The following is a 15,447-nucleotide window of genomic DNA, read 5'->3' on the forward strand; positions in this document are numbered from 1 at the left end:
TAGGAGTTGTATATCTTGAATTTGTCAAAGGACAAACAGCTTGAGAACAGTTGGAGATGTGGCATTCCCTGGAATCTAAGCTGTTGATCCAGGAACCCTGCAGACAGCAGTGGTGTTTGTAAGGATTGAGGAGGTTTTAAATTTGATAAGTTCACTAATTTCAGATAACAGTATGTCAGTGATAATGTTCCTGTATTTTGAGCCAGAATGCCCAGGACCTACCTAACTGAGAGGTGGATCATAACACATCTGAACAGATTATTTAAAATCTCTATAATATTGTATCTAATTGTCTCTATTCAACACATAACACCTTCTGTCCCTGAAATAGGTCTGCCATCTCTACCATGAGCAGGTCAAAGTCAGGACCCCCTGAGTCCAAGTTGCTGTTGCAGTAAAGACTTATACATCCGCAGTATAACCTCGTGTTGTGGACAGTGATGGTTGAGGGCCCAATTCTTTCCATCACGTGCTTGACCAGAAATCTCTCCCCACTCTTGCCACCTGCATTTGGAGTAGGTTGGAAGGGTTTACAAGTTGATATTCAACCTGGTTTGGCTGCATTACGGATACATCTTTCTTGGTGATAGAGTCTTGGAGTGGAACGTCAACCTGGAGCTCCGGGTTCAGAGGGAGGGGCGCTACTCAATGCATTGCAAGACCTCCTCTCTTTGCAAATGATTGGAAAGGTGTGCATGACTTTATATGATTCACTGTTCCCACCTGCCCTTATAAAGTACTTCTAAAGATCCAATGACAGGCCATACTAAAAGGTGCACAGCAACACTGAAATGTTGCTGGCCATTGAACTCTAAATATCAACAATGCTACTAAGTGCAATGGTATGTCACCTCCCAGAGGGGCTGGCATTTACAGGAAGTTCGATGGATTAAGTGCCAATCAGGCATTTTCCACATTAGAGGCAGGTCTTCCCTGGGATCAAGAATTCTGGGGCTAGATGTCCCACCAATCAGAAAGAGTGACATACACATTAGAGTGAATGATGATGGGAGTGGGCTCAGGGGATGGTGAGGCCATGTTGGAACAGGCAGAGAAGGTGGGCAGCAAGGGAAATGGGCAATAGGAGGCTTCATCCCCAACCCCTTCCACACACACTGTCCCCTGATCTGTCAGTGGATGCATTTGAATGTAGGAGCAATTTCTTTACAGAATGGTTTGTGTGTGGAGTGAACTTCCAGAGGAAGTGGTGAATGTGAGTACAATTACAATGCTTAAAAGACATTTGGAGAAGTACACGAATAAGAAATGTTTGGAGGGATATGGGCCAAGCGCAGGCAGGTGAGACTAGTTTGGGATTATTGTCAGCATGGACTGGTTGCACCCAAGTATGATCTTCAGTATGATCTATGACTCCCCTGGGAATCCACTAGCAAACCGACAGGGTTTATTTTACGGGGTTTCCGCATGACAGTTGTTGCGAGGTGAATATCTGTATCTAAACAGTGGGGCAAGAAAACAATAGTCAGAATCATGGAAACAGACCGTTCGGTCAAACCAGTCCATGTCAACCGTAATCACAAACTAAACTAGTCCCATCTGCCCACACATGTCCCGTATCCATCCAAACATGTTTTATTCATGTATTTAGCTAAATGTCTTTTAAACATTGCAAGTGTATCCACAGTCACCACTTCCTCTGGAAGTTCATTCCACACACAAACCACGGTGTGAAAACATTTGCCCCTCGGGTCTTTTTTAATAGATCTTTCTTTTCTCATCTTAAAATATGGGGTTGATCATTCCACACCTATCAACAAAATGGCCATGAGTAACATAAAATTCTGCAGGCATCAACGTTGTTGAGCTGTTTTGGTATACCTCTAAGCAGTTTGATGAAACTGTTTTGATGTATGTCTAGAGCCAAGTTGCTATGCCAGTTCCCAGAATTGAGGACCATATAGTTAGTAAGGAGAAGCGTAGTTATAAAATACTCTCTGTTGTTTTTACTGCACAGACAGCAGGTAGGCCGTCAAGATCCACTCTATTCTGTTTTCTGCTTATTGTATCGATGGTAGTTTTGGATGGGCACTAAATGAGCTCCTGACTCTGATGCACAAACAGGTAGAATTGAGTTTTTTTCAAAGAAAATCTGCCCCCTGCTGGAAGTGTACAATATACTTTCTGTGAACAGCGCACATTACTGTCAGCTGCTGCTCCAACAGCCTATGCCTGTTTAACAGCAACACAGTTTTTAAAAAAAATTATCTCTTGTATTTTATCTCCTTGAACTTTTACAATGTGGATGTACTTGCCTGATCTGGACCCCCCCAACTCAAATTCTGCATCAGTGAAGTAGTCACCTGGCACAAAAACTGTGAGTTGTTGCCAATTTTGTTTCTTCATTTAGACACAGAGGAAACCTGACTTGAGTTGCTATGATTGATTGTTGACTAGCTACTCAATTCGATCAAGCTGCTATTTTCCAGCAGGGATCACCTGCCTTTTTAGCTGATTGAGAGGAATTTTTTCTTTAAAGGCCAGAGATTTCCTCTTTCCACTGAGAAAAATCTCATAAATTTGGTTCTATCCCAACTTTCCCATAGTAATTTCCCCTTTTAAAATATTTTTGCTACATTGCAATATTTTTGAATGACTGGATGTAGAATAGAGACCAGTTAGGCTAGACTGCCTGCGTAATACTACATTTTGTGAAATTATTAGAGTCTAGGTTTCTGAATGAAATATACTTGTGCATTGACTTTGCAAATAAAATAACATAGAGTCATAGAGATGTACAACATGGAAACAGACCCTTTGGTCCAACCCGTCCATGCCGACCAGATATCCCAACCCAATCTAGTCCCACCTGCCAGCACCCGGCCCATATCCCTCCTAACCCTTTCTATTCATATACCCATCCAAATGCCTCTTAAATGTTGCAATTGTACCAGCCTCCACCACATCCTCTGGCAGCTCATTCCATACACGTACCACCCTCTGCATCAAAGAGTTGCCCCTTAGGTCTCTTTTCTATCTTTCCCCTCTCACCCTAAACCTATGTCCTCTAGTTCTGGACTCCCCGACCCCAGGGAAAAGACTTTGTCTATGTATCCTATCCATGCCCCTCATAATTTTGTAAACCTCTATAAGGTCACCCCTCAGCCTCCGATGCTCCAGGGGAAAACAGCCCCAGCCTGTTCAGCCTCCCCCTATAGCTCAAATCCTCCAGCCCTGGCAACATCCTTGTAGATCTTTTCTGAATCCTTTCAAGTTTCACAACATATTTCCATTGGGAAGGAGACCAGAATTGCACGCAATATTCCAACAGTGGCCTAACCAATGTCCTGTACAGCAGCAACATGACCCCCCCCCCAACTCCTGTACTCAATACTCTGACCAATAAAGGAAAGCATACCAAACACCTCCTTCACTATCCTATCTACCTGCGACTCCACTTTCAAGGAGCTATGAACCTGCACTCCAAGGTCTCTTCATTTCACAACCTTAAGTTGTTCTAATGGACTACTCTTGAAGTGTCTGTGGAGATAGAAAGCAGAGTTAACATTTTGAATCCAGTTACCCTCCTTCGGAAACAAAACCAGAAATTGCTGGAAAAGCTTAGGTCAGGCAGCATCAGTGGAGAGAAAGCAGAGTTAATATTTTGAGTCTGGATCCAAAATGTTAACTCTGATTTCTCTCCACGGATGCTGCCAGACTTGCTGAGTTTCTCCAGAAATTTCTGTTTATTATTTCAGATTTCCAGCAAGTGTAGTTCTTCATTTTACTTTGCTTTTACACTTTTTGTTTTCAAGTAGGAACGTTGTAGCCAGTCTGAACACAGCAAGCTTTCACAAATAATGCTGTGGTAATAACCAGATTAATTGTTTTAGTGATGTTGTTGGCTGAGGACACTGCAGAGAAGGACTCTGTTGTGTGGTTTTTAGGCTATGTGAGGAGCTGACATGACTTGTGTATCACTGCCTGGATATTTCAACAGCCAGAAAGCTATGGGGGTTGTACAGTCAGGACCCTGTGGAACCCCAGACACTGTAACCTTGGTGGGAATTGAAGATTCTGTTGGACAATTAACCTGCATCTGGTAAACCTCTGAAATAATCCATTGGAGGCGCTGTTTCTGTTAAGTTAATAATTACCCATGAAAAGTTAGACAGTTCAAAACCAAGTGTAACTCCTGAAAATCTGTTAAGCTGAGTCTCCAATTTACCACACACCAGCAACACCAACCCCTTAATTCCTGTGTACTCCCAATGACCAATTTTTTTCCCTCCCCTGTGCATCCGGACCCCCAGCCCAGAAATGATTGCAAACCCCTTTGAATGTTGGTTTGAAACCTAACATCCCCGTCACCCACGAGCCTGAATCCCTGAGAACCAATTGTAGCCTCCACCCCACCAGATTGAATGTCTGGGAGCTACATTCCCCCTCCAATTCTCAACACCATACCTTCCCACCAACCCTGATATTCCCCTTTGCTGCTGCACGGTCCCACCATGACCTACCCTGAGCACTCCATCACTTACTTGGTACTCCACCAGTCTGACACCCTAACCCTTCAATTAACTGGCACCCTGACCCCACGCTTATCCTTGAAAAGCTACTGGATGTGCTGCTGACCGTTTAAATCTCAGAACATAGCACACTGGCTGCTGTAAAAAAATGGGTGTGCTTTGATTTCCCCCAGCTTATCGTGCACGATGGAGATTACTGTTTTGATTTCAGGTATATTTCACACTTCAGAAGGAGCCCTAATTGGAATTCCCAGCTAGAAGTTTGAAGCTCAGTGCTAACAGGGAAAAAATGGAAGCGAAGTGGCAATCTGACTGTGATTGCCACTTCACAGAATATCTGGGCCCAGGTCTGATCTAATAGATGAAAATTTTGATGAGGCAGCGTGCACTTTGTACTGCATTCAAGTGTCAACCTAGCTTTATTTCGCTGAAGTCTTGGGTGTGGGACGTGACCCCACAACTTGCGGATTCGGAGCCGGTGGTGCTACCAAGTGATCCATGTCTGGCAAACAAATAATGCAAAGTATGTTCTTGAATTCCAAAATTTGTTTTTAAAATACCAGGATATGGTTGTCCAAAGATTACTAACATGCATGTGAAGCAGAATAAGTGTGTTTGATTTAGCTTTCACAGGACCTGAGTCGTTTAAAAGAACACTACGAGAAGAAAATGAAAGAATTGGCAAATGCAGTGGGAAGTGTGGAACTTCAACAACTGAAGCAGAAACAAGAAAGGAAGGTATTTTCTGCTTTTGGAGACTAGTGTTAGAATTGAACATGAGTTTATAGTATTGTTACATTTCAAAAAGAATCAACCAGATTATGTTGTGTTTTTTTTTAAGGAATAAAGTTACACATGTCTTTCAAAACTCAACTGTGCTTTTATCAAAACTGGCAATTGATGGTTTATGAAAGGACCTGTGTTGAGTGTTTTCAGCATTTCATGACTAGTGATAGTTTGAACTTTTGCCCGAATGTCACAATGCTCCCTCTAAGGATGAAATTGGCTCTTCTAGATGGATGGAATTTTACTTCTCTGATATTACTCAGTGGATTCCACAAATTCTTTTTCATTGTGTAGGTAAACACTGGTGCATTATTGTGTTTCTTGCATAATTGGACAGCAGCTGAGAAACATTTCTATCCATTCAGCTCCACATTTATTTTTGTGTCTGTATTTGTCATCTTGAAAAGCAGTCAGTGTTATATATTTGCAAAGGAAACTATCTGGATATAATATTTTTTAACAAGTTCTTTATGAATTATGCATTATTTTTTTGTTTAAAGGAATGCATGTAATTAAAATACAATGGAACATTACCAATTGTTCTGGTTTTCAAACAAAATGGGAAGTACTTGATAGCTTGATGTTGCCAGTTACATAAGAGAGAAAATATGTAATAATTGGGAAGTCATTTGCTGTCTTCCCAATTAAATCAGGACTAAAGAAAAACAAAATAATTGACAATGTTGGAAATTTGAGTCATAGAGCTGTACAGTATGGAAACAGACCTTTTGGTCCAACTCATCCATGCCAACCAGATATCCTAAATTAATCTAGTCCCATTTGCCAGCATTTGGCCCATATCCCTCCAAACACTTCCTATTCATGTACTCATCTAGATGCCTTTTACATGCTGTAATGGTACCAGTATCCACCACTTCTTCTGGCAGCTCATTCCATACAGACACCACCCTCTGGATTAAAAAGTTACTCCTTGGATCCCTTTTAAACCTTTCTCTTCTCACCCTAAGCCTATACCCTCTGATTTTGGACTCCCCTATTCTGAGGAAAACACCTTGGTTATTCGCCCCTATCCATTTCCCTTGTGATTTAAATGAAATTGCTGGAATTGTGCATCAGACTTTTCGGCAACTGTGAAGAATAAGAGGAGAAGTTAAAATTTTGGGTGTAATCCTCCGTGAAAAACAAGAAAGCTGCTGTGTTGGCAATGAAGAATATAAAGGGGTTAAACAGTCCACTCACCCAAGGAGAGATAATGAATTGACTGACCTGCAGTATTAGAAGGCATTAGAAGCATTATCTATTATTTGGGGTTAATTCCTTGCATGGAAATACAAAAGAAATAATTTACAGAGAAACGTGCCCCTTTTTCATGATTTGATTTATTGTTGTCACATGTACCTAGGTACAATGAAAAGTTTTTTTTTAATTTTACGTGCAGTAAAGGCTTATCTCCTCCCCACTCTGTAATGAAGTATTAGCCAAGGAAGGTCCATGGGTAACCACTTAATGGCATCAACTTGTCACCTTCCGTGTTTGCTTAATAAGCCTGGTGAGCAGGAAAGAGCCTCATGACTGAGAGACAATAGTGACCATGTGGTAAATTGAATGAAGTGCAGTTAAATCGCTGCTTTAACCAGGTTTCTTCCTGGTCTGTCCTTACCATCCTACTTTGTTTGCATCCAAAGAATCATAAGCTGCCATTTCTGTTACCTCCAGCAAGATGCACATGTCTCTCCCTACCTTTGGAAGTCTTCAACAGGGATTGTTCCCTCTGGACAGTCTGTTCCTCTCCTCCTCCAGCCCCGATTACCTTCCCACATCGCCACAGTACCTTTCCGTGTATTTGCAGAAGGTTTAACCCCTGCCCATTTACTTCCTCCCTCCTCTCTATCCAAGGCCCCAGACACACCTTCCAGGAGAAGCAGCAGTTTACTCAATTCAGTCTTCTGTATTCCCTGCTCACAATGTGGTCTCCTCTAGGTTGGGTGTTTGCTTTGCAGAACAGCTATATTCTGTCTGTTAAAAAGACCTTGAACTTCCAGATGTCTCCCATATCAACACACCACCCTGTTCCCATTTTTGATGTTGGCCGGCTGCAGTGTTCCAGTGGGCCTCAGCACAAAGAACAACATCCTATTTTCTGTTTGAGGACTCTACAACCTCTAGAACTCAATGTAGAGTTCAATTGTTATTTGTTTAGAGCCAGATTATGACCTCCAATGTTTTTTTTTACCCACCCCATTACCCTGACCTTTTACTGGGTCCTATTAGTGATCAACTTTAGTAAAGGATGTACATTGTTAGTTAGGATTTCCTTAAAATAAAATAAAGAATTGCCAGTGCTGGAGATATGAAACACACACAAACAGAAATTACTAGAGAATCTCAGCAGATCTGGCAGCATCTGTGGAGAGAAAGCAGTGCTAACATTTTGAGTCCAGTGATCCTTCTTCAGGACTGTGTTCTGAACTTTTCCAGTGATAGAGTCATACAGCATGGAAACAGACCCTTTAGTCCAACTGGTCCATGCTGAATATAATCCCAAATTAAACCAGTCCTACCTGTCTGCTCTTGGCCCATATCCCTCCAAACTTTTCCTTTCATGTATCTATCCAAATGTCTTGGAATTGTACCCACATCCAGCGCTTCCTCAGGAAGTTCATTCCACATGCAAACAAATCTCCATGTAAAAAAATGCCTCTTTTTTTTTAAATCTCTCTCCTTTCACCTTACAAATGTGCCCTCTAGTCTTGCAATTTCCCCCATCCTAGGGAAAAGACAAGTACAATTAACCCTATGTATATTATTTTATTAATTCTATCACGTCATTTCTCAACCTCCTAGTGAAAGACGTTCCAGCCTTTCTTTGTAACTCAAACCTTCCATACCTGGCAACATCCTGGTAAACCTTAAAGTTCTTTAAGGTGTTTGCAATTTGGTTAATTTTTCTTTCTAGTAAGGTGAGTCTTTTCTCTCTTGATTTGCAACTTTCAAGGACTAGATTTAAAAGGTTTTGTTTTCTGTCAGCTGTATCTAATACAAAACATTAGATTAGATTCCCTACAGTGTGAAAACAGGCCCTTTGGCCCAACAAGTCCACACCGACCCTCCTAAGAGTAATCCACCTAGACCCATTTCTCTCTGAGTAGTGCACCAAACACTATGGGCAATTTAGCATGGCCAATTCAGACCTGCACATTTAGGATTGTGGGAGGAAACCAGAGCACCCGGAGGTAACCCATGCAGACATGGTGAGAATGTGCAAACTCCACACAGACAGTCGCCGGAAGCTGGAATCAAACCTGGGTCCCTGGTGCTGTGGCAACAATGCTAGCCACCGTGCCACCATGCCGCCCCCAATATGATCTTTGCCAATAGAAACCAAAAAAAATTCAAGATTTTTCTTTTGGAGTTGTGCCTTTACTTTAACACTCTGAGCTTGTGTCCAGTTGAGATCCATGCATGCAAGTAGGTGTCACTATGTGTTGGGAAATTTCACATACTGTTGCTTGTGAGGAACTTGAATCACATTGGAAGTTCATTGAGGGGGAGATAGTGAACAAAGCCTTGTATTGTTAATTATATACCTTATGATGGACATCTGTTGGCTACAAAACACAAATACTTTGTTTTTTTTGCACTGGCCTAATAATACCCTGTTGAAGCACATTTCAGAGGTGGGAGTAGGCAGCATAAATTCTACAGTACCAATCATGAAATGTTTGTCAGAGACAGTGAACATCTGTTGTGCGCATTTGCAGTGTTGCTGTAGCTTGTCATTTAATACTTTAAATCAGGTCAATTTTTAATTGGCATGCTGTTTTTCAAATCACTGCATCAGTGTACAGCTGTTTGGGAACAAATTTAAATAAGCGTTAGCATTTGCTGAGATTTTCTGTTCATTTACTTTATTTTGCCAGAAAGTTTTACCTCTTGTGTCGTAATCCAATGTGCCACAATCCAATTCCACTTGCTAGGAATTTGAATGAAAAACTGCATTGCTTATCTGAGATAAAGTCAATAAGACGATTTATGTTCAAGTAAACAAGACCTTGAACTGCCTTCTCTATACTCTTAATGGTGACAGGGACATAGAGTCCTCCATTTATACTTGCAACCAATTTGGTTTTGAGTCGGTCTATTACGTTCTTGTCAACTGTGTAAAGATTTTACCTGAAATCCATAAAGTAAAGTGATTTGTGATGTGGAATTACTAATTAATAATATTGTAGTTCCAATTTTTTAGTATCAAAACAAACTGCATCAGCAGTTCAGTCAACATCTCTCATCCATTTTTATGGAATATTTTCTCTATTGTGTGTTAATTATTAGTTATTAATTCTGCATAGGTGATTCCATGGCAGCACAATTAGTTCATTCAATCTGTCTTTATGCATGAATAGGTGAAGTTGTTTAAACACACAGGATGGGTTTTCTATTACAATTTGATTTTCCCCAGTAACTCATGACTTGAATGCAAATGTCTGTACCAAGTTTTGATATAAAATTAAAAGCACATCTAAGTTTAAAAAAAAAAATCCATAGAATCTTGCAGTAAAGGAGGAGGCCATTTGTCGTGATGTATCCATACTGGTTCTTTGAAAGCACTAACCATTGGTCCTACATAATTGCCCCATCCCCCCTATCTCTGCAAGTTTAGCTTTTCAAGTAAAAAAGCTACTTCATTTTCTCTATAATATTCTGCACTATAAAAAGTCCTATTATACCTATTTGCAGAGAGATAAAAAGAATTCTGGTTGATTACTTTTCATCAGAAGCGAGATGAAACGGGTTTTAAATAAGCATGAAAGTGGGCAGGCAGAATGAGACAATGAAAGGTAGCAAACATTAAATGACAAAATGGGTGACATTGCAAGGCAACAGGTGATGATGATGATGAGATAAAGAGAGAATCAAAAGATGGGTCTAGATTGGAATTGGATTTGAGTAAATTGGAATTGCAAAATCCTCTGAAATTACACAATGATGAGTCTGGAAGGGTTGCAAGTATAACATTGAAAGGTGAAGTACCGTTCCACAAGCTTGCATTGAATTTCATGAGAACGGTGTTAGGTGGTCAAAATGGGAGATATCAAATATTTGATGTGTTTGGCCAAGTGGTCAATGACGTTAAGTGTGATCACCCTGTATTCTAGAGAGACCACATAATCAACAGTGAAGGCAGTTTAGTCAATCAAAAGTACAAGAGAATTTCTGTTTCACCTGGAGTTTGGAGCCTTGGATTTCAAAAAGGGTGGAGGCAAGAGGACAGGCATTGCATCCCATGCACATGCATGGGAAGATGCCAGGGAGTTTGGGGTAAAGTGTGGGGCATGATTAAGGAGTTCATTGGTTCCATCAAAATGTTGAAAGGGGAGATGGAAGGAAGTAGCATTTGTTGATGGTATGGAACTGGAGTTGCTGGAAATATGGAGGGTCATCTCTTGAATATGGCAGCTGGTGAGGGCATGAGAAATTCTGTTGTTGTGGTTCTGTTCGCCGAGCTGGAAGTTTTTGTTGCAAACGTTTCGTCCCTTGGCTAGGCGACATCATCAGTGTTTGGGAGCCTCCTGCGAAGCGCTTCTTTGATGTTTCCTCCGGTGTTTATAGTGGTCTGTCCCTGCCGCTTCCGCTTGTCAGTTTCAGCTGTCCGCTGTAGTGGTTGGTATATTGGGTCCAGGTCGATGTGTTTGTTGATGGAGTTTGTGGATGAATGCCATGCCTCTAGGAATTCCCTGGCTGTTCTCTGTCTGGCTTGCCCTATGATAGTAGTGTTGTCCCAGTCGAATTCATGTTGCTTGTTGTCTGCGTGTGTGGCTACTAAGGATAGCTGGTCGTGTCGTTTCGTGGCTAGTTGATGTTCATATATGCGGATTGTTAGCTGTCTTCCTGTTTGTCCTATATAGTGTTTTGTGCAGTCCTTGCATGGGATTTTGTACACTACATTCGTTTTGCTCATGTTGGGTATTGGGTCCTTCGTTCTGGTGAGTTGTTGTCTGAGCGTGGCTGTTGGTTTGTGTGCCGTTATGAGTCCTAGGGGTCGCAGTAGTCTGGCTGTCAGTTCCGAGATGCTCCTGATGTATGGTAGTTCCCATTTGCCTACCATTTTGCATTTGAACTCTCCTGCCTTCCAAACAATCATAGGCCCTTCTCTTTGTTCTTCACCTTTTCCCTGTCAATCCACTCCCATTTCCAGCAAAAAAAAGAAAAACCTAATACTATTCAAATTGAGAGGGACTGCAGAATGCTACAGTCCAGAAGGCTTTGGGCATCCTTGACCAAGTATGACTGGCAATTAGTCTTCACGTCTGCAAATGATTAGGAAAGCAAATGGAATATGATCCTTTTATTGCAAAGGAAATAGAGTATAAAAATCAGGAAGTATGGTTACAACTTTACAGAGCATTGATGTGACCAGACCAACATAATAACATACAGCTTTGGTCTCCTTACTTGAGGCAGGGTATATTTGCACTGAAAGCTTGAAGAGATTGTTTTTATGAACAATGGTTGAATAAGTTGCATCTGTACCCATTGGAGTTCAGAGGAATAAACAGAATCTTATTGAAATGCATTGGATTCTGAGGAGGTTTGACAGCGAAGATGCTGAGAAGATGTTTCTTCATATGGGGAATCTAGAACTTGGGCTTCAAATTAAGGAGTCTCCTATTGAAGATGGAGATGAGAAGAAACTTTTTCTCTACAAGAGTTGTTAGTCATTGAAATTCTCTTTCCCAGAGAGCAGTGGAGAGTGGATCATTGAATATACTCAAAGCTGAGTTAGACAGATTTTTGAATTATAAAGGATACTAGAGTTATGGGGGAGCAAGCAGAAAATTAGAGTCAAGGCCAATCTGATCATTAGCTTAATAAATAACACAGCAGGAAGGGCTGAATGGCCTAATTCTGCTTAAATTTTTTATGTCTAAGTGACCTTATCTTTGACTATCTGTGTGGTGGATACAAATTCCTTAAACTAACTACTGGGAAGACTGAAGCTATTGTCCACTACAAACTATTCCCAGTAACTGACTCCAACCTTCTTCTGACAACTGAGTCTGAACCAAGTTGCTCACAGTGTTATATTTGATGCCAACTTCATCTGCATCATCGCGAAGACTGCCGACTTCAATCACCAAATTGTGACTTGACTCTGTCCCTGCTTGAGTTCATCTGTTGCTAAAGCCCTCATCCATGCCATTGTAAACTAGGGGCTTATAGAGTCAAAGAGATAAACGGCACAGAAACAAACCCTTCGGTCCAACTCGTCCGTGCCAACCAGATATCCTCAGTAAACCCAGTCCCATTTGCCAGAATTTGATCCATATTCCTCTTAAACCCTTCTTATTCATGTACCTATCCAGATGCCTTTTAAATGTTGTAATTGTACCAGCCTCCACCACTTTCTCTGGCAGTTCATTCCATTCACGCACCACCCTCGGCATGAAAATGTTACCCCTTAGGACCCTTTTAAAATGCTCTCCTTTCATCCTAAACCTATGCCCTCTAGTTTTGGACTCCCTCACCCAGGGAAAAGACTTGTCCATTTATCCTATCCATGCCCCTCATGACCTTATCAACCTCTATAAGGTCACCCCTCAGCCTCCGACGCTTAAGGGAAAATAGCTGCAGCCTATTGAGTCTCCCCCTATAGCTCAAACCCTCCAGCTCTGGCAACATTCTTTCGGAACCCTTTCAAGTTTCACAACATCCTTCCTGTAGCAGGAAGACCAAAATTGCATACAATATTCCAAAAGTGGCCTAACCAATGTCCTGTACAGCCATAACATGACTTCCCAACTCCTATACTCAATGCACTGACCAACAAAGGCAAGCATACCAAATGCTTTCTTTGCTATCCTATCTACCTGTATCACCACTTTCAAGGAACTATGAAGCTGCACTCCAAGGTCTCTTTGTTCAGCAACACTCCACCTGCCACACCTCAGCACATTGGCCTATCTGATCAAGACTCCATTATACTCTGAGGTAACCTTCTTCGCTGTCCACTACACCTCCAATTTTGGTGTCATCTGCAAACTAATCATGCCTCCTATGTTCACTTCCAAATCATTTTATCTATTTTAGTGCCTAGCATCTCACTTTGAACCCTCCATAAACTTAAAATTGTTCAAAATCTCTGTGCCCATAGCTGAATTTACATCAAAGACCTTTCACATGTTGCCTTGATCTGGCTCCTTATTGAGCAATGTCACAATTTAAAAATCCTCGTCTTTTTTTTCAAATTCCTACATGGCTGTGATCCAACCTATCCCTGATATTTTCTCTAGGCCAACAACCCTCTGAGACAGCTATGTCTTTCCAGTTTTGGCCTCTGGTACTTCCCCAGTTTTAATCACTGCATCATTGGAGGCCATACCTTCAGGTTCTGTAACACTAATCTCTGAAATTCCCTCCCTAAATCTTTCTGCTTCCATTCTCTTTTTTTTTTTAGATGTGTCTTAAAATTTACCTCTTTAATCAAGCCTAATACCGCCTTATCCAATTTTGTATTTAAATTTGGTTTGATAATGCACCTCTGAAATGCCTTGAAACATTTTAGTGCATTTGAAGACACACAAGCAGTTGTTGAAATTCACTATAATCATAGAAGATTAAAGGCTTGTTCTTCAATGGGCATTCAGGAGGGAAATTAAGCTGAGTGTAGCCCCGTTACTGCAAGCTTGACAAGACAAATTAATTCTGTGCTCAACCAGACAGTTGAACAAGAGTACTTCCTGACTCCTACAGTATAAGTTACATATCAGGAGATTTCAGTGAGCCATCAGGAATTTGATGATGTGGATTTTTCTGAATGAAATGTTTTCTCGTACTTCAAAGAACATTAAATATTCTGTTAACTTCCAGATGCAACAATTAATGAAAGCTGCAAAAGAAGGTACAAAAGATGGATTAGAAAAGACCAAAGCTGCTGTTCTTAAAAGGGGTCGTTCATTTATTAGACACCGATATCAAGGTGAGTGGGAAAAGTCCAAATATCGCTCAGCACCAGTAAGTGAGTAACTTTAGCAAGCTCTGCAAAGAAGCCATGTGCACGGTTGAAAACCTTTGGACCAAGCTAAAATATATTTTTAAAAAAAACATAGATTGCTATATGCATACTGAATGTTTTCAATTTTGTCATACAATGCCGCGTCCATGCTCTCTAGACACTCGCCCATTTAAAAGTACAAGTCTCTGATTAACAATGAGGACTTTAACCCTGAGTTATTCTCAACCTCCACTGAGTTTATTGTTGCGCCCTGGCTGAAAACCCAGACTGAGTTGAACCTGTGACCTTTCTGTCCTGTATGAGTCAGCCTCACTGTCTGCTCTTCATTTACTTATTCAAGTAGGCAATCAGTAGGCAATCCCTGAGTGGTCCAAGAAGCTAAGCACACTCTACAGAGAGTTTAAGTGCAACTAATAAATTGCTCAATCTTAATTTTCTTTAAAGTTTGCCCATCTGCAAAGTAAAAATAAAATTATGGCATGGTGGCTTAGTGGTTAGCACTGATGCCTCACAGTGCCAGGTCCCAGGTTCAATTCCAATCTTGGACGACTGTCTGTGTGGAGTTTGCACATTCTCCCCGTGTCTGCATGGGTTTCCTCCGGGTACTGGTTTCCTCCCACATTCCAAAGATGTGCAGGTCAGGTGAATTGGTCATGTTAAATTGACCATAGTTGTTAGGTGCATTAGTCAGAGAGGGATGGGTTACTCTTCAGAGGGTCGGTGTGGACTTGTTGGGCCAAAGGCCCAGTTGGTAATCTAATCTAAAGACTCCCTAATTTCTGAATTTTGTTTTGATATCTAGTTTCAGCCCAGGGATATTAGTAGACAATTCTAGGTTGGAACTGTTGGCTCTCAAAAATAGTTGGTGACTAGAAACTTCACCTTCATTGGAACAGTAAAGTTAACTTGGGTTTAGTGCAGTTTACAAATTTCCATGATTTCAAGTGCCAAAAATCTCAAATTCTTTGAATTGGTTTCCCACTGCCTTTTAAGAGAGTGAAGACTTGACAATGTTATATTTGGGATGGAGCACTGGCTTTTGGGTATACTAAACACTGACTGCGCATCGACTTTATTATGGGATGGGACAGAAGGTGCATTGTTAAATGGTTCCTACAAATCAACTTGATTACAAGGGGGAAAGCTAACTATTCGCTACTAGTCCATTTTATTCAGGGTTTGACTGTTAGCATCAGA

At 41.1% G+C, this 15,447-nt stretch overlaps 1 protein-coding gene across 4 annotated transcripts in view; it reads left to right on the forward strand.

Moving 5' to 3' along the window:
• The window catches only part of arhgef10 (Rho guanine nucleotide exchange factor 10), a 279,666-nt gene that overhangs the window by 93,713 nt on the left and 170,506 nt on the right, over positions 1–15,447 (forward strand). For all 4 annotated transcript variants that reach the window (XM_087978293.1, XM_043679118.2, XM_087978304.1 and 1 more), the window contains 2 exons: positions 5,115–5,228; positions 14,106–14,214. In XM_087978293.1, the coding sequence (XP_087834419.1) occupies positions 5,115–5,228; positions 14,106–14,214 (223 nt within the window). The remainder of the gene's footprint in view (positions 1–5,114; positions 5,229–14,105; positions 14,215–15,447) is intronic.

The sequence above is a fragment of the Chiloscyllium plagiosum genome, unplaced genomic scaffold (assembly GCF_037043375.1).
Source record: "Chiloscyllium plagiosum isolate Xiang-an unplaced genomic scaffold, Cpla_swu_hap1 HiC_scaffold_3, whole genome shotgun sequence".
Taxonomy (NCBI): Eukaryota; Metazoa; Chordata; class Chondrichthyes; order Orectolobiformes; family Hemiscylliidae; genus Chiloscyllium; species Chiloscyllium plagiosum.